Source organism: Megachile rotundata, chromosome 14 (genome assembly GCF_050947335.1).
Source record: "Megachile rotundata isolate GNS110a chromosome 14, iyMegRotu1, whole genome shotgun sequence".
NCBI classification, from domain to species: Eukaryota; Metazoa; Arthropoda; class Insecta; order Hymenoptera; family Megachilidae; genus Megachile; species Megachile rotundata.
The window spans coordinates 12,854,467-12,874,290 of NC_134996.1; the positions used below are offsets into that span (position 1 = coordinate 12,854,467).

General features: G+C 41.9%; 1 protein-coding gene across 2 annotated transcripts in view; it reads right to left on the bottom strand.

The window, feature by feature from the left end:
• Window positions 1–19,824, bottom strand: part of NLG-4 (neuroligin 4) — a 281,147-nt gene that overhangs the window by 34,746 nt on the left and 226,577 nt on the right. For both annotated transcript variants that reach the window (XM_012294946.2, XM_012294952.2), the window contains exon 10: window positions 7,696–7,823. In XM_012294946.2, the coding sequence (XP_012150336.1) occupies window positions 7,696–7,823 (128 nt within the window). The remainder of the gene's footprint in view (window positions 1–7,695; window positions 7,824–19,824) is intronic.

Below are 19,824 nucleotides of genomic sequence, written 5' to 3' on the forward strand. Positions count from 1 at the left end.
TAAAATCGTAAAACGTAGAATCTTATAATTCGTATTTCGTTCAACTTTCGTTTCTAAACTGACATTACTTTTTCAAAACGCTAGCAACCTTCCGCACAACATTTCACATAGTTCTCTTCATTAATCATTATTCGCACTTGCAGTCATACAACTTCACAGTGGTTGTGAAACTATGCATGCATTCTACATCAAACCATACGTAAATATACTACACTTCCACAATAGTCTGATTATAGAGATCGGAGTGTTCAATAAAGAGTAAAAGGCAATTGTGTATCAGAGAGATCTCGAAAAGAAATCAATCGACGTGTCGCGAACAACCGGTAAACCGGTAATCGTTGTCGGAAGCGGAAAAAGAGCTTAAAACGCCGCCGTTATAGCGGAAGTCGGTGAAAACGGTGCAGTAAAGGTTCGTTAAATGCGAGTTCACCATCCTACAACATTGCTGGAGCTTTTACGAAGTGAGAGAAGCTCGACCGCCAAGAGAACGGAAGTCGATAATCGCTTAGTCATGAATCCAAAATTACGCGGGAATATCTCGCCATGGTACATTTAGAACACGATTCGTCAGATAATATCTACCCTCATTTTATGCGATGTTTTTTATCCTTTCGTGTTCTGAAAACATCCAGTTTTTCCAGTCAAACATTATATTTAAACATTGGACACTGTGTCATTTTTGCGGTGAATACGTTTGACTCCATTTTCTCTTCCCAGCGAAATGGATGTGAGAGTTCAACGAACGCGTACGAAGTGTTTGCACACAGATAGAATCGCGACTCGTTTGCCAACAATGGTGGCTCGGGAAGAAAGCGCAGGCCACAATATGTTATTAAAATTCACAAGATGAGAGGTTCGCTTAATTAAAAATCGTCGCGGAGGATCTCCTTACGCTTTCAGCGAAAGGAATTGTACGCTTGGCAATTGTTGAACGAGTAACGAGTTCTGTTTCGACGCGTCTCTTTCTCTTTCTGTAGTCTAGCGTCTCATCTAAATACGAGATTATTCAATTTTCGGAGAAAATACCTTCGCATGCTTTGAACAAAAATAAAGATGTTTGGACGTATTTAAAATTCACCGGGGTGTCATAATTCAAAGCGGACAATTTTTCGATCGGTAACTAGCGAAACGACGACACCGAATCGAAGCAAATTATGAGCGAACGCTTTATCGGCTTGATCGATCACGCCTGCGGCTTCGATATCGGGGGATGGTATCGAAGCCGGATTAACGATAACGGCTGACACGAGCCGAGCGATACAGCTTCCCTTCGACGACATCAATTTATAATCGGGACTTTTATTAAACATAGCACAGAAAAAATTTTACGATCGGTAAAATGTTTACGAAAGAGTGACAATATGAACGACCAGTCGTTCTTTTGATAAAACGGATAATTTTACATTTCAAAATGTACTGCAAATGTTGGAACTGGTAATTACCCTCGTGACGATAAAAACAAAATAGAAATTCACCCGAATTCGTTTCCGAAAGTATTCGAAAAGTCCATCGAACGAATAGGAACTGGAGTGGAATTTAATTCTACTTAAACTCTGCTCAACGTGTCTGTCGAGACTGCAGTACGGTCTGGAATTTGCTGGAAAATTTCTATCAAAGTGTAATTTAGGTTGAAGTAGCTAAGCTCGCCCTTGTCTTTTATTATGTTATTTGTGATAAGAGAAAACCGTCGAGTTTCCCGGAAAACGGTATACAAATGACCGTAATTGTAGTTCCTCTGCCGCGGGATCATTCGAAGTGGTAAATTGTTTTCCGGAAAACGTTCAGCTTTTTCAGACGCATTTACCGCAGTTTCCGTATAAACAACAATAGTAATTAATATTCCGCGGAAAAACAGAGTTCCGCGGTGCTTCTTTCGCCGCGATGTGGCTTCGATAATGTTTCAAAAGCAATATTGAACATTCGCGAAACTTCCACGTTGATTTTCACGACTCACCGCGTAGGCTGTTTAATCGCATAAATTAAACCCGTTCATCGTCGGGAAAACAAATTTGCCGAAACTTTGATTACGTTAAACAATATCGTGCGTGTTTGCCGGTGAAAAACTAATTTAAACTTCGACCGACTACATTTGCCCAGACCGTCCGTGCCGTTTACTTTGAATCCCATTAAACAAATTCGCTCGCTAACGAGGTGACGCGAACGGTATCCAGGTTCGAATGCTGAAAGCAATCTCGTGTAATCGAAGAAAATGACAAAAACCAATCGTTACTATTCCCTCCATCTTGCCATCCTTACTCGTTAACAGTCTACTGAAACTATTTCTTATGTATTTTATAAAATTTGTTAATTCTTAACAATCTTAAATAATTTCATCTTAAAAGTGATACAATGTTCATGTTGCTGAGAAGACGTCAACCCCCAAAAGTTTCAGATGCTGAAAGCAGTTTCGTGTAATCAAAGAAAATGAAAAAACCAATGATTATTATTTACTTTATCTTGCAATTCTTACTTCTTAAGAGTCTACTAAAAATATTCACTCTCTTACTTCATAAACTTGCGTGTATTTCATAAATTTTTACTTTGTTAATTCTTAACAATATCAAATAATGTCATCTTAAAAGTGACACAATGTTCACATTGCTGAGAAGACGTCAGCCCCTAAAAGTTTTGAGTGCTGAAAGCAATCTTGTGTAATTGAAGAAAATGAAAAAAACCAATGATTATTATTTACTTCATCTTGCAATTCTTACTTCTTAAGAGTCTACTAAAACTATACTCTTTTACTTCATAAACTTGCGTGTATTTCATGAATTTTTACTTTGGTAATTCTTAACAATATCAAACAATGTCATCTCAAAAGTGACACAATGTGTAGATTGCTGAGGAGACAAAGATGTGAACCCCTAAAAGTTTGAGCTTGAGTAATCTGAATATTCGTTAACAATTGCAGAGTACGTGAGAGACGTTTATGGAATATCGCCAAAACGTCGAATAATACACTGGAGAATGAAATTATTCGAATATCACTCGAGGGAAGCCGTAGGAGCCAGGGTTGAAAGGGAGGCAACATGGAATATGTATCGAGCGTTTCCAACGTATTTCACGAAAGGAATAGCAAAACGAACGGTACAGCCACGTGTAAACCTCTCATTGGTATTTGGCCGCAAAGCGGTTCCAGTCGCTTAAAGTAGATCAAAAATTCTCCCGTTGCGGTCGTAAATATCGGGAAAAATAATTCACTAACATCGAGCCAACTGATCGACGGGTTTTTCACCTGAATACCGACGCGAATAAATCACCGTTTTCGCGTTTCGCTCGGCGCGTATATTCGTATAACATAATACCAACGGAAATACGAGAGGGAAAGAGTATTTTCAAAGAACCTGGTTCGCGATTGATCAACGGCCCGTGTTTAAACGAGGTGAACACCTTTTCACTTATCCGTATTTTCATCCACCACTCTATCTAGTCACATAAAAACTCAGAGAACACTAGATTTTACATTTCTGTTGCCGCGGATAGATAAAAATAATTTGAATGAAAGATAAAACGAAGAGGTGTCTTTCTGCGATAGTTTGTCAGACAATGTTCCGCATTTCAGAAGCACATGCATCTAACCGAGTCCGCGTATAGAAACCGCAGTTACCGGTTTCTCAACAGGGGTGTCGTAGTGCACGCGATCGCGTAATGGTGGGTGTCGTGTGCCGCAGCTGCGAAACAGAGGCTATGGGGAAGAGGAGGAGCAGATTCGGTTGTTTGCAAACTACACGCCAACGCGTTCGCCGCATCTGTACAATCTGCATCGTCCTCCTCGTAGCCCCGCTTCGTACTTGAAAACCCTCAACCTGCCGGATCGTGCCAGTCTGCCGAAAAACAACCGGAAAATGGGTTGAATAGCAAAGGGAAATGGAGGAACGTATTTTCGAGATAGGGGATTTTCTGGTTGGGGGATCCGTCTTACTCGGGAATGGAGATGAAATAAATGATTCCATTGGGACAGCAGAGGATTAATGATAAGTCCCTTAATGATAAGGGAGGACTCGAGAAATTTTATGATCGATTTGATGGTGGAATTGATGGTCTTAGCGATGAAGGGACGGTTGATTATTTAGGGGGAAATTGCCGGAAAAGAATTAACACGTTCGAACGCGTGAAACTACGAAACATCGCCATATTTCATCTTGGAACTCCCACAGCAAACTCCAAGAAGATTTCCGGTTATTTAAATGCAGTTTCATTCGAAACTTAGAAATGAATTTACATTTACTATCTTGGCGAAGACTTGACCGTGTTTCCTTCATATTTAAATGCGGCGAATATTTGACCCGAAGGGAATTCGAGCGTCAATTATTTCTCGGAAGTTTCTCATTTTCCCGGGCGAAAATTGTCGAAGAAAACAACGGCCACGGTGTTCGATTGCGGATGAAATTATCTCTCCTTAGACGGGACCAATGCAAACGTAATAAAGTCGCGAGTCCTGAGGAAGTTCGGCCCGTGGATGCTTAAGGGAGTTTGCTTACGTGCGGCGAGTGTAGAGGATGGAAAACGGTTGGGATGTGTACTACAAGTAAATTATGGCGGTCGACTGTTGTTTTAGTCCTGCGGTTGATCCTGCTTCTGTGTACAGGCGAACGGGGAACTGGCAGCCTCTTAATCGATGTTGAAACGTGTTTGAGCGTCGAAGATAAGCGATGGTCACGTAAAATGTAATCTTCTATGATTTAACATTCCCGGACGTTGATTAAGCAATTAAATTCATACATTACGCTAATGTACATCTGTAGATTTTAGTAGCGTACATGTTTAGCTTTTAATAAACGAAACCCCAGAAAAAAGGTAATTGTCAATAACAGAAAAGCCTCAACAAAAGCTGCAGTTGAGCGGAAAGCAAAGGCCATTCACCGCGTTACCGTGGTTTCGCCCCGACGTCCCTTCGCAAGTCCTTAAATTAATTACACGACGGCCGTGTACGAAAACAAAGTTATCCGAGGACACGGAGAAGCCACGTTTTCGACGAGGGATTGTCGTTCCTTGGCGGAGGCTGGTAACGAACCTCGATGGCCCGGAGGCGTTCATTCGTCCAAGATAAGAAAGACAAAGGAAAAGAAAAAAAAATTAATCACGGGCCTTGGCCAGGCTCCTGGCTTCTCTTCCGGTCCATTTTCACGGCCCATTTTTCTCCCATCGTGCCAGCGAGGATCGAGAAACGAACCGGGAATGCGGGCTATCGTTTTCACCGTGATTTTTCACCACCTTCTGAGAAATGGAAACCGTGGGCGTGTTACTCCCCGTGTCTGTTCCGCTTTTATCCGTGTTCCTGTCTCAACCATCGATACCAAACGCCGGTGAATCGCTCCTGAACTGTCGGTGATCTGTTTCGAGACTCGTTGTCGATCGAACGTGTTCTCCTCGAGCGCGTGGAATTTACGAAATACAAAAACTAGCGGTATTTTAATGCAACAAGCAGGAATTTTATCTCCTTTCTTACCGGTGATCCTCCCGTGACCTCGTTTCGCTGCATTTTTATTGTGCAGCAGTAAACTTGTGAAGCGTGGTCTATTTTAGAGGTATAAGAGCATTTCCATGGTACATTTGTAAGATACGCATAGTAACTCGATACGTTGGTCTCACATGCGTGGTAATTCGATACGTTGGATTACTACGTGTTGTAATTCGATACGTTAATGTGCTACGCGATGGATTATCACGTCTTGTAATTCGATACGTTGGTCCTCCACGCATAGTAACTCGATACGTTGGTCTTTCACGCGTGGCAACTCGATACGTTGATCTTCCACGCGTGGCAACTCGATACGTTGGTCCCTCACGCATAGTAACTCGATACGTTGGTCTTCCACGCGTGGCAACTCGATACTTTAGATTACTACGTGTTGTAATTCGATACGGTGGTCCTCCACGCATAGTAACTCGATACGTTGGTCTTCCACGCGTGGCAACTCGATACCTTGGACAGCCATGTGTTGTAATTCGATACGTTAGTGTGCTACGCGATGGATTATCACGTCTTGTAACTCGATACGTTGGTTTTCCACGCGTGGCAACTCGATACGTTGGTCCTCCACGCATAGTAACCCGATACGTTGGTCTTCCGCGCGTAGTAACTCGATACGTTGCCTTTAGCAAAATGTCAATAGTAGATTTCCCTGAAATTTTGGACCACGAATATTTCAAAAGTACAAGAGTCAAAAGAGGTTTCGATGATTTCATGCAGAACTCCCTAATGAACCCCAGTTGAAAGAAATGCATACGATTTTTCATGACAGGAGCACTTATTAATAACCAGCAATTAACGAGGCAGATTTCATAGGCAAATTAATATAGTCGAATCGACCCAGTTTGATAGAAGGGCTACTAAACTCATTAACATCTGGTATTTATTCTTCCTGGTCGGCAGCCAAAGTGACCTACTTCAAAGATAAACAGGAAAACTGCAGCAAGCATTTAATGCATCAGCGGCAGTATTTATTTTGTTCAATCAATATTCCAGCTAGTAGTGAACGTAACCTGATTCCAAGGTAAACAAGAAATACGTTATATAATTGTAGCGTTCCGACACTATATGGTTAATTATTCATTATTAGAACTTAAGCTGGAATGATTTAGGGACGATTACGATTAAAATTGGGTTTTGACACACCTGGGTTTCTGAAAATATCAAGTGACCATTTCAAAATGAATCCTCGCTGAATAATGCTTCATAGAAATTGAGAGTAAATCTTTCACATCTTCGCGAGTTTAAGCTAGAGCCTTTCACGTTTCGAAATGATTCATTTGATACATCAGCGCTTTCATATTTAATGTTAATTATACGTTTCCACTAAATATGAATACTGCTCTCCATAAATTCCAGAACAGCACAAAAACAAATGAAAGTCGTCGACCCGAAAGAGCCCCTATTCACCGGAGCATCTTCACGTGCTTGTGTATGCACAGAATGAACCACTCAATTCCAAAGAACGAATTAAACGAATATTTCCGGTCACTTACAAGTGGTAAAAAAATGCAACCAACTGTCTCGATTACACCGAGCGGAACATCCTTTTCTTCAATCTTTTTATTTCAATTAACACGCTAAATTTTTACGTGTACGCCGTGTCCGTTTCATCCCGCGTAGCGCATCAAGAGCATCGCCGCCACGAAGCACTCCTAATTAGCTTAATTAGCGCTTTCACATCGCCTTCAAATGCTAATGGAAATTATGCCGGCGTTCGTCGTAACGTTACGCGGCAAAAAACGCGCGTTCAGCAAAGAGAAAAAGAAGGCGGAGGTGGAGGAAGGGAGAGAAAGAAGTGGGGAAGAAGCGGCGCGGAAAAAGGCCGCAAATTCTTTTTCAGGTCAAAGGATTTCTTTTCACGTCATCTGCCGCGAGAGCTCAACAGCCGACTGAAAATAAAAATGACCTCGCGGAAAAGTCCTCCTCGGTTTTTCTTCGTGGCCGACCCCGGCTTTTCTGCCCTGCCCACTTCATTTTCTTTTCGCGGCCACACGCGTGCCTCTTGATTCCGGTTAATTCGACCCGTCCGCGATTCACGCGCGAATTACGTACTCGCCAACGACGAAAATTATTTCCCTTTTCAGACGGCTCGCAAAAGCACCCGACTTAATTAGCCCTCCGACGAAACAGGAACAAACGCGGAGCATGCATGCTTAAGCCACCAGAATCGGCCAGCAGTTTGCATGAATGGAGAATGTGATTTCACGCTGGTCACTCACCGATCTCCAGGTACTTCTGATGCACCGGGTCGTATTGATCCCATGTCACACTACGGAAACGGCTTTTCTCCCGGCTGGCAGGCAGCAGCGTGTCGTTTCGACCGTGGTGATCGATCACGTTCGGGTTCCTGGAAGGAAAACGTAAATCCTTGTTTAGATATCGATCGGGAAGAGGAGATCGAGTTTTGAACGATACTGATAGAGATATAGGGCTTCCTAGATATATCGCTGATAGCGCTTTGGTTCCTCAAATTCTCCTACTTTGACTCTTTACTCATCATTTTCGCTTTCATAAATTTTATAGTACTTTTTTAACCAATACATAACAGTTACATAAAAAAATTGTTCGAAGAAAGCATGCTATGTTGACCAGGAGATTGGTCTTAAGTAGTATGAGTCAGCTTGGTCAGACATCGACATGAAGATTCATACTTCATTACCAATAAAAATAGGTTCTACAATAAATAATAACCTATGTATAATGCATACAAATATTACATAGAAAAATTGTAAAAAGATAACAATGTTATGCGGTGACTAGGAGATTGGTCTTTAGTAGTATGAGTCAGCGCTTGGTCAGACATCGACACAAAATTTCAGACCTCATTAATAATAATAATAATAGGTACTTATAATAAATAATAACTAACGTATAATGCATATAAATATTATATAAAAAAATTGCTAAAAGGTAACAAGTGTTATATGTCGACTAGGAGATTGGTCTTAAGTAGTATGAGTCAGCGCTTGGTCAGACATCATGCTATTTTAGCATCAATCAAACTTCCGACTCCGATAACAATAAAAGCTAGTCCTACAGTCAATATACATCTTATTTAACTTTAAATTTTCAAGCTTTCATTTCGAGATATCTATGCTTCCAAAAATATAGGAACAGTATAATTATTTTTATCAACCTTGCATTAATGTTGCATTCCTTCAAGAAGGGAAATAAAGCATTCAGCAGCGGACGCCATTAATTCCTTCCACCAAGAAATAGTTTCCAGAAGAAAAGTACGCACCGAAGGAGCGAATTAACGCAACAAGTAGCGAATCGGAAAGGAATTAAGCGATGAACAACGAAGCGAGCTTTGTTCGAGCGTTTCCAGTCGAGCCACGAAGCAGCTGAAAGAAGACGGGCACAGAATCCCGAATGAAGGGGGTCGAATTCGAGACACGGTCTCGCCATAATTCACTATCGAGAACTTTGGTTGTCCGCGGCTCGTGCATACAGGCCGATGTTCTATGGCGACCGTCCGCTACGACATCTACCCCGTCTCTCTCTCGATTACATTGTCCTGCTCTCCAGGAAGTAATACACAGCCGAGACAGTGTTTACGGTGCTCGTACACGTTCCCTTGTGTCCTTTGAACAACGAGAAACCTCCTTTATCGTCCGACTGCTTTGTCGAAACGTGGTCGGATTTTTATGGTGACCGAATTTCAGGCTTTGCTGCTTGAAATCTATGTACCGTGGTTTCTAGTATTCTAAAGTTGGATTAAAATTTCCAACTACGGAGTTATTTTGTAACGATTCGAAAATTGAAACCTAACCTAAATTAAAATTACCTAATAATGAAGTTCTAACCCGATTAACAAACATGTACGACGAAGTTACAGCTGCGTGGCAGTTTAATTAAACCCCACAACAAAGTTCTCGTTCACGATTCAACTAATATATGCTGAATAAGTTTCGTTTATGGAGAAATCGTCAAAGGAGCACCGTGCGTTTCTCAAATTCTTTCGCCAGCAGGTGGTAACGGATCCCCGTGTCAACCGTGAAAAACAGAGACGCTCTTTTTACGAGCGAGAAAATACGCTCGATTTGCGAGGGAAAACTCGATTTCACGCCGAAAGAGGATATTAGAAGACCGACAGAGGGAAAAGTTTCGTACGCGCGGCGGAATCCGCGAAACGGCTTGTAAATGCTTTCGAACGACACGACGTGCGCGAAACGAAATGGATTTTGAGGTTTCCCCCGACGAAAGTAGGTTTACAGTCGAAAAATACGCCAACTCCGAAGCTTCTACTCGCGTGAGTAGGCAAAAGTTCTGCTCAGAGTGATAAGAAACCTTTAAGTCGGTCGCGACCGGACTTCCATGTTTTCAACTTCCATTTTCGGTATAAACGTGAAATATGCCAAATGTCATTGTGAAAAGACCAAAATTGCTTTTTAACTTTCCAATGGGGGCTATGGTGCACGAATGCGGGCTCCGTATGGACTTTTCCTATGTCCGGAAGTTCATGAATTGTGTTAGAAACTCACTTTTCTTGCTATATCAAGATTAGGTTAATGTATTTCTATAAATTTAGCAACAGATAGAATTCATAATGATGCAATATAATTACAACACGAGTAACGATCATAAAGAGCGCGAGAAATTAGGGCGCGTGGAATTAGAACACGAGGATGTATCAATGGTAAAATATCGAAGCAGAAACTGCTGGTATTTGTTGTTTAAAAAGGTTTTGTTTCCCAGAGGTACATAACCATAGAAGAATATAAGCCCGACACTGCTTGTCCCTTATTTTCAATTCCAGCACGACACGCGCCTCTTTAACCACTTGATCCACTAAATCTGAAATTCGTGACTATACATTGGCCCACTGGGAATTCCGTTCAAGACACTTCAGTCTGAAAACGGGTCAGGGACTTGGTGCTTTAAACGTGAGAAGCACAATTGGGGCGTCCGAGGATTACCATTTACCTCTTTAATTACAGAATTAAAGTGGATGGGATATTCTTCCCCCGGTGAAATCTGCGTCAACCTGCACGAGAAAATAATCCCTCGTTCTCTATCATTCGACCAACACGTCATTTTTTACTCCTGTAATCAAACCAGCGATCGTTGGTGTAATCGTGTCAAGAGGTATCGCGTTAAGACGATAATTTTGCGAATTTCGGATAAAATGTGCATAAAGTTCTCCGGAAAAATTTATGTGGCGATAATCGGACCGAACTCTTATCTGTTTGCAAACTGTCGATTATTCCTACGGCATTTATTCGAAACCGCGAGATCACCACGAGGCCAATTTTCACGATTATTTGTCGCCGTCGGTCGAACGAGAAAATATTTTCCCGGTCAGAGGCTCGATTCGTCAAACTGTTTGAAAATCAAGCATCGCGAAATTTAACATTTATCCCCTGTCCGACTATAAATCTCGCGAATCGTGAATAATACGTAGCTCTGATACCATTATCGCTACGAATATTGGGATCGATGGGTATTTCTTCCTCTCTCTTTTTTTTCAAACGAATACCATAGCGGTTGCTCGATTTGACGCTTCGATTAAATATTCCCTCTACCAAAAAGCACGAACATTTTCATACAGAAATCAATTTTTTTTTCCATTTGTGACAGGAAGTTATTGATCGTTTTCAAAACGTACGACGAGAGAATTTTTTATTCATCCGAGCTGTTGAAACAATACATAAATATTTTGTATTATATGGAACAAAGCTCACGATGGAGATCTTTATACAAACGCAAAGATTACAGAGTGATTGTGCTTTTATTGCAACGTCTCTCTTGCCCTTGCAAGGAAAATGAAATGTCCTGGGAGCAGTGATTGCTGACCGGAAACAACCAAGACCCGTTGGCTGAGAGAAATTACGGGAGGGAGATAACTGGACAGATTATTGGATGATGAGTTTGCTGTTCGTTCGCTCGGTGCGAAGTACCGAAGAGCCAAAAATTGTGAGTTATGAACGATTTTTTCGTTGCTCTTTGGGTGTTGGAGTTTCACGCTGTAATTCGAGGCGCTAGATTGCCACGTGTTGTAACTTGACACTTTGGATTGCCACGTGCTGTCATTTGACGCGTTGTAATTCGATACATTGAATTGCCACGTGTGGTAATTTGATACGTGCATCTTCCACGCGTAGTAATTCGATACGTTGCTCTTCCACGCGTGGTAACTCGATACGTTGCTCTTCCACGCGTGGTAACTCGATACATTGGATTGCCACGTGTTGTAATTCGATACGTTGGTATGCTACGCGGTGGATTGCAACGTTTTGTAATTCAATACGTTGGTCTTCCACGCGTGGTAACTCGATACGTTGCTCTTCCACGCGTGGTAACTCGATACGTTGCCCTTCCACGCGTGGTAACTCGATACGTTGCTCTTCCACGCGTGGTAACTCGATACGTTGCTCTTCCACGCGTGGTAATTCGATACATTGGATTGCCACGTGTTGTAATTCGATACGTTGGTCTTCCACGCCTAGTAACTCGATACGTTCCTCTTCCATGCGTGGTAACTCGATACGTTGCTCTTCCACGCGTGGTAACTCGATACGTTGCTCTTCCACGCGTGGTAATTCGATACATTGGATTGCCACGTGTTGTAATTCGATACGTTGGTCTTCCACGCCTAGTAACTCGATACGTTCCTCTTCCATGCGTGATAACTCGATACATTGGATTGCCACGTGTTGTAATTCGATACGTTGGATTACCACGTTTTGTAATTCGATACGTTGGTCCTCCTCGCATGGTAATTTGATACGTTAGTCTTCCACGCGTAGTAACTCGATACATTGAATTTCCACGTGTTGTAATTCGACACGTAGGTTTCCTACGCGTTGTAACTCTACTCATCGAATTGCTATCTATAGTAATTCTACGCACTGTATTCACACTATAATTCCATACATCGAACACATCAAATTCATCCATCCCAAATAATTATACAATACTTCTACATCTTGATATTTGTATATCAGAATCGCTCGACACTATAGAAAACAATTAAGGAACAGGCTTGGATTTTAGTGGAGCTGAATATTAAAGTTTGCTCATTAAGCCGTTGATGCATTGCCTTGTCTATCCTCCACCCCCTCAAAGAACAGCGGCAGCCCTTCTCCCGATGAAAAATGTTTCAAACCCGGCTGGTTTGCATTTTCGGAACAAATTTTCTGGCGTTGTCGCGTTGCGGAATTTAATTAAGCGGATATATTGATTGGACGCCCGTCGATTGTAACAAGGGCGGGAAATGTATCGTACGGTAAAAATTCATTTAATAAATGTTTCGGTATATAGATTTTCACGGTGAAAAATGGTAGAAAGTGTTGTTTGCATTGATCAGTTTTTGTAAAATAAATATAAATACGGCGGGGATAGCGATTTAACGATGGGAATATGGAACAGGATTTATGGTAATAATTATAGCAAGTTTCGTACAGTTACTTGGTGATGAAGTTTGTCGGAGATGGGAACACAGGTTTTAGGAGAATAATTATAGCTTCCTAAAGCTTGCTATAATGAATCGTTGCAAACGATACTAAAAGGAATACGTAACTTAGGAGAATTAAGTTCTACAGAAAATAATTGGTCATAAAAATGATTCGGACGAAGATGGACTGTTAGGTAGCTAGATTTCCAAGTTAGAGTGTATGGTTCATACATGAGAGGTTACATCTTTTTATTAACAGCGCAATATGAAAGCTACCAACAATTTTTATTAATCCAAACTTTATCAAACATCAAGTTCCCAAACTTCAAGTCAATTAAACTTCTGCAAGACTCGAATTTCTTATCACCAAAGTGAACACGAGTAAAATCGATCTCAGATTGTCCCGTTCCTGTCTCGTCTCGAATTTTCCCCGCGATCCGAGGTGTCGAACAAGGAAACCAGACATCGACACCAAGTGCCGTCGGCTTACGAGAAACAAATTGACAGCCGTGAACCCACTAGCTTACAATCAACGCGACGACAGTCTGCGAGAACGAACCGAGGCGTCTGGAATCGTTTGCCAACTTTCCTACGGGTGCCTATTCTCTTTCCGCCGGGCCAACCTTGAAGCCATCAGTGAGCATCATCGGTGCTCGATATCGAACCTCTTGGCCCCGCGCCAAATCTGCGGACTTACTAGATTTTATTTCGACACTGAATTTTTTAGATTCGACTTTTGGTTCAAAGGCCCGTAATCGGCGATAACCTCAGAGTTATTAAAGGAACCGTCGTTACATCAGAATTAGGACTCGGTTAAGCTGGACGTTTGCTTAACACGAAATTTGGCGATGTACCAAAGCAAACTTTCGTTGGTTTACTATTTTTCTTGGCGATTATGTCACAGCTGCTGTGAACTTGGTGACGATATATTAACTTTTAAAATTTGGAAAGAGGTTTCCTCAGTGGTGGAAAATCTTTGCTATTTCTTGGTGAGACTCGAATTCTGGTTACACCGTACAGAGCATCGATCGCGGTTAATCCGACGAAGTATCTCGTTACGGTCTAACACGATATTGACGTCCAGATTTAGCCCCGGTGCCGAGGCTGAACACCTGTTATCGGCCAGCTCTTTTCATTGGGGCGATCACTCGATTATAGTTAGGCTCTTTAGGTTGGAGGATTCGAGGTCCACGGTGATCGAGAATTCCCGTGGAAATCCGTGTTTAAAAGCGACTCGAAGATGGGGGATTCGCCGCTCGATTATCCCGGGCGTGGAACAAGGGCCGATTAATCGAATTCCAGTCACATTTCGCCCAGGCGAACACCAATTTCACGCTGTGTCAGCGATCGATCAGCTGTGAGTGCTGACTCTTCTATGAACCTTTTAATTGTCTTCGAATTATCTCCCTATCTTCCCCTGTTCTCACCTGGATTGCCTTCTTCGTTACTTTATCATCAAGTTAATTCCTTGCGAATTAATTTTATAAATATCTCGACAACTTTGGAACCCGTTGCAAATAAAAATTTCACGTCCATCAAAAACACGAAAGATCTTACGTTTTGGAAATCCGGATCCTTTCATAGCTTTTTCCTGGGTCACGGTGTTTCAAACGAAAGCCCGCACAAAAGCCTGGCCAGAGAATTAACGAGTCCGCGGACAAAGGAAACAGGAAACTCGGATATCGACAAGTTGACCAGCGAAACGTCTTTCAGGACCAAAGTTCTGTGAATCGAGCCCAGAAAGTACGTGTCGCGATCGAGGCTTACAACGTGTAATTTCAAGATGTGCGAGTGACACGGATTAGGAAAAAAGGAGGGTCGGATGATGACAAGGGGGGCGGTGGGCAAGTATCCCGAAACCGTGTTCGTCGCATCGTAAAAGCGGGCGTTAAGCCCGAATATGAAGCTTTTTCGCCGGTATCAGCAGGAAATTCTGCACTGCGGCGGCCAAGAATGTGCTAACGACTTGGAGGGAAAGAGAGAAGGTGAAATTGAAGGGACGGCAAACCGGCATGGCGTGTTATAAACGATGATATAGTGCCGGTTGTAATTACGACTGGCATACCTTTTCACCATTTCACGTGGACCTTCGGCGATAATCTCCGACCAACAAATTCGGTTCGTTTGCGGAATGGCTTACCGAATATTTAACGACCTCATACGGTTTCTGTATCAAGTTGATACAGAAAGACTGACAATTGATCAAATTTGGATCAGGTGTCATTGTGATTGCTTTTGATTTAGGTTAAACAGGTTGCATAAATAATGAAAACTATCTAGACATTCAGATAGATGTTCCTAGGTTCAACTTTTCACTCCACGAAGATAAATAATATTTGTAATAACAATAAATTATAAATTTTCATTCTATCAAAATCAGTTTAGCGATTTATCAAAGCTATGACAATGCTATCTCGCAGTGTGCAGAATAGATTATCGTATTTTTCAGTCTGTTAACGTTACAGGAATAATCGTGGCAGTTAATACTGGAATTCACGCGTCGCTAGTCAAGCCAGTCCAACTCAATATATTATCGAATTAAACTGTTCGTTTGCACGCAATCGATGCGGAATTCCTATTTCCCAATTACCACGGTCGATCTTTTTAACTGTGATCTTCGAAATTGTTGCAAAAATACTTGGTTTCGACGTGGTCAGTGTACATAGTGCAGCGTTGAACATCGAAATATCAAAATTAATTAAACGCTTTTTACCGAGTGTAACTTTCCGACAAGCGATTAACTGCATTTCCTTTGTTAACAAACAGTAGCATGATATTTTTACAATTTTTCTTATTGCCACGTGTTGTAATTTGATACGTTGGTGTGCCACGTGTTGTAATTTGATACGTTGGTGTGCTAGGTGGTGGATTATCACGTGTTGTAATTCGATACGTTCGTCTTCCGCGCATAGTAATTCGATACGTTGGTCTTTCACGCGTAGTAACTCGATACGTTAAACAACCACGTGTTGTAATTTGATACGTTGGTGTGCTACGCGATGGATTATCACGTCTTGTAATTCGATACGTTCGTCTTCCGCGTATGGTAACTCGATACGTTGGTCTTCCACGCGTAGTAACTCGATACGTTGGTCTTCCACGCGTGGCAACTCGATACGTTGGTTCTCCACGCGTAGTAACTCGATACGTTGGTCTTCCACGCGTGGCAACTCGATACGTTGGTCTTCCACGCATAGTAACTCGATACGTTGGTCTTCCACGCGTAGTAACTCGATACGTTGGTTTTCCACGCGTGGCAACTCGATACGTTGGTCCTCCACGCGTAGTAACTCGATACGTTGGTCTTCCACGCGTAGTAACTCGATACGTTGGTCTTCCACGCGTAGTAACTCGATACGTTGGTCCTCCACGCGTAGTAACTCGATACGTTGGTCTTCCACGCGTGGCAACTCGATGCGTTGGTCTTCCAGCGCGTAGTAACTCGATACGTTGGTCCTCCACGCATAGTAACTCGATACGTTGGTCTTCCAGCGCGTAGTAACTCGATACGTTGGTCCTCCACGCATAGTAACTCGATACGTTGATCTTCCACGCGTAGTAACTCGATACATTGAACTACCACGCGTTGTAATTTGACACGGTGGTATCCTACGCGTTGTAACTCGACACGGTTTGCTACGCGTTGTAACTCGAGTCTTTGAATTACCATCTGCTGCAACTGTTACCGAGTGTAACCCTCCGGCAAACACGCCGAACTTCACGTTGTAATAACACGAAGCAATAAACTGAATTTCCATTGTTAACAAGCAACATCATATTCTTACAATTCTTCTGAACTGCCAATATACCGTAATTACCGATGCATGTTCGTGGAAGCAGCAGTTATTGGTAGTCGCCGACAGGATTAAAAGTTCTGACCGGCTCGGATCGTAATTGGTAACATTTAGATTCGCGGAAAGTTCCTGATGGAACCTGGTCGCGAAGTTTGTCCCTTTTTCGAGCGTTGTTTGCAATTTAAACGACACGGTTAATGGGCGCGGGACACGTGATAAGTCGCGTGTTACGATCGAAAAGTTCGCCGAGTGTCTTGCACGAACCGGGAAACAATGGCGGACGCTGAATTCGAGGCACGAGATCGCGTGCTCTTCCGCCGCACCGTTCAAACGATTGTCTATTAATTCGTGCTACCGGTATATTTGTTATTCGTGCCTGGTTTTTGAGACTGGCACGGAGAGATCAATCAAAGAGACTTTGACGTTCCGACTTTCTGTTTTTATCGTCTACGACTGTAGCATTTGCATGATTTCGTCGTTTATCAACGGGGAAGTTCAGGGTAAATTTGAAATCGTTTAAAGCAAATTTAGTATCCGATTTCGCTGTTCTTTATTTACCGATGATATTTTCATTAGCTCGAAAAGGTATTCCATTTGTGCGGGATTATCGCATAACAAATGACCGAATGTAACATGCTTTTAAAATTACCATGTAGTATTCATGATGCCTGGAAGCATAAAGTCTAATAAAAATGACATAAACTTCCCATCAATAATTGCAAAATGACTAATCCTTTCCTGGGACAGGGATTAATAAATGTTCTCCAGCGTTTTAAATCCGCCAGTCCGTAAATAAAATATGCGGCTATTTTCATTAAAAGTTAATGCAAACGCTTCAACGCAGTTGCATCGAACGAGAAACCTAAATCAAAACAACATGTACTTCGATAATCACCCTCCAGCCACCAATAACACCATCGTGATCGCTAATTAATGCCGGAGATTCTGATCGTACCAGGAAATCTTCGGAACTCTTGAACAACGGATGGCAGCAAAGTCTACGAAACTTCAAGCGTTTAAACGAACCCCTTCATCCCTTTTCTGCAGAGTACGTCCCTTTTATCCCGTGAAATTATCGAGGTTTCAGGGCGCTTATTCCGTAATTCAGCTTCGATCTTCGTTTTCCCTGAGTAACACCTGACTCTATTGATTCGTTTCGCCACCCTTTTCTATCCATCGATTATGCATACTGAAGAGCTTACGCCAACGACTTACCTGTTGCGAACACAGTGCATTTCGACGGAATTTTTTAAGGAAATTTGCGTATGAAGATTGAGACTTAGGGACTAAACGTATGCAAAGCTAAATTTACAGAAATTTAAACGTAAACATCGCTTGTGACAAAGCGAGGTCTGACCATATACTGACTTATTCTACTTACACTTTATAATCCAAACTTTTTCAGTCTTAATTCTATTTTATATAAATTGTTAAGTCAATTACATAGCTGTATGTATAGCAGATGTGTCACATAAATAATAACGGAAAAGAGAACTGTCTGACTACATACTGATTTATTCTACTTAGACAAAGTAAAGTGTTCCGAAGAACTCCAGAACTCGTGTACAAATATATTGATATTAACGAACTACTGTCACATCCTAAAAATGTAGATAGATTCAGAATTTATTAAAGGATTAATGGGAGCCGTAAATTCTGGGGTATTATACTTTTCATCGACACGAGGAGTTTGCAACGCAAGCAACACGCCGTTAACGATCGCCCAACGACGTGGCCAGAGTCCATGGTAAATAGACATATATGATACGGCCCCTGTAAACAATAATTTAGCATAATCGTCCGGACTAAACGTTACGGCGGCCCAATAACCGCGAACGTGGCAATCGCAAACAGTGTCGCGGAAACCGCCGTACTTTACTCTCGTAATCCAGCAGCAAACACAGCATAATACAGACATACGTGGCAACGACCCCTCGAAACTGCACTTAATGCCCTTTACCTTCCCTGTTTCGGGATCCTTGCAGATTAAACGTCGCGATCTTGCCACCCCCTTTGGCAACCGTTCAGATTACTTTTGCTGGCTACGGAATCGTTTGCGAAAAAGTAGTGCAACTTCGCGGTGTAATCTTGTGAACATTATATATTGTTGCTCTACAAAGTTATAGCCCGTCGAATTATAAGGGTGATGTACTGCGTAGTATTGCACTGCCCTGCGATATAGTGAGTGGAGGAGAAATGCGTCTACCACTTGTAAAATTATGATATTGCAATCCTTGATGTTACAGTACTTGCAATTATAATAGGCAGAGTTATAAATATGTGGAATTACAATGCGTTGAATAGTAATACGTGGAATTGCAGTGTGTGAAATTGTGACGTGTGGAATTATAATACGTTGATGTACTAATGCATAGAATTACAATGCGTGGAATTATAGAACGTGGAAGTACCATGCGTGGAATTAGAATGCATCGAAGTACCAATGCATAGAATTATAATACGTGAAATTGCAACGCGTGGAATTATAGAACGTGGAAGTACAACGCGTGGAATTACAGTACGTGAAATTGCAACGCATGGAATTATAAAACGTGGAAATATCACGCGTGGTATTGCGATGTATCGAAGTACCAGTGCGTAGAATTACAATGCGTGAAATTGCGACGTGTGGAATTATAGAACGTGGAAGTACAACGCGTGGAATTACAATGCGTGAAACTACAACGCGTGGAATTACAGTGCGTAAAATTGCAACGCGTGGAATTGCAATGCATCGAAGTAGCAGTGCATAGAATTACAATGCGTGAAATTGCGACGCGTGGAATTATGGAACGTCGAAGTACAACGCGTGGAATTATAGAACGTGATAACGCAACGCGTGGAATTACAACATATCGAAGTTCCAAAGCATAGAATTGCAAGCCTTGAAATTGCTATGCGTGAAATTATAGAACGAGGAAGTACCACGCGTGGAGTTATCAAATATGGAATTATGCCGCGTGGAATTACGACGCATGGAGTCATAGCGCGTGACAACATAACACAAAAAGTCACACAGTAAAATTTTCACCATCTTCTCCAAACTTTAAACTAAAATTAATATAAATTGTTATTAGAATCGCGATATAATCCTCGTTAATCGCTGAACGAAGCCCAATACGACGCTTAAACATCATAAATCCGCGGAGTGGCCGTAG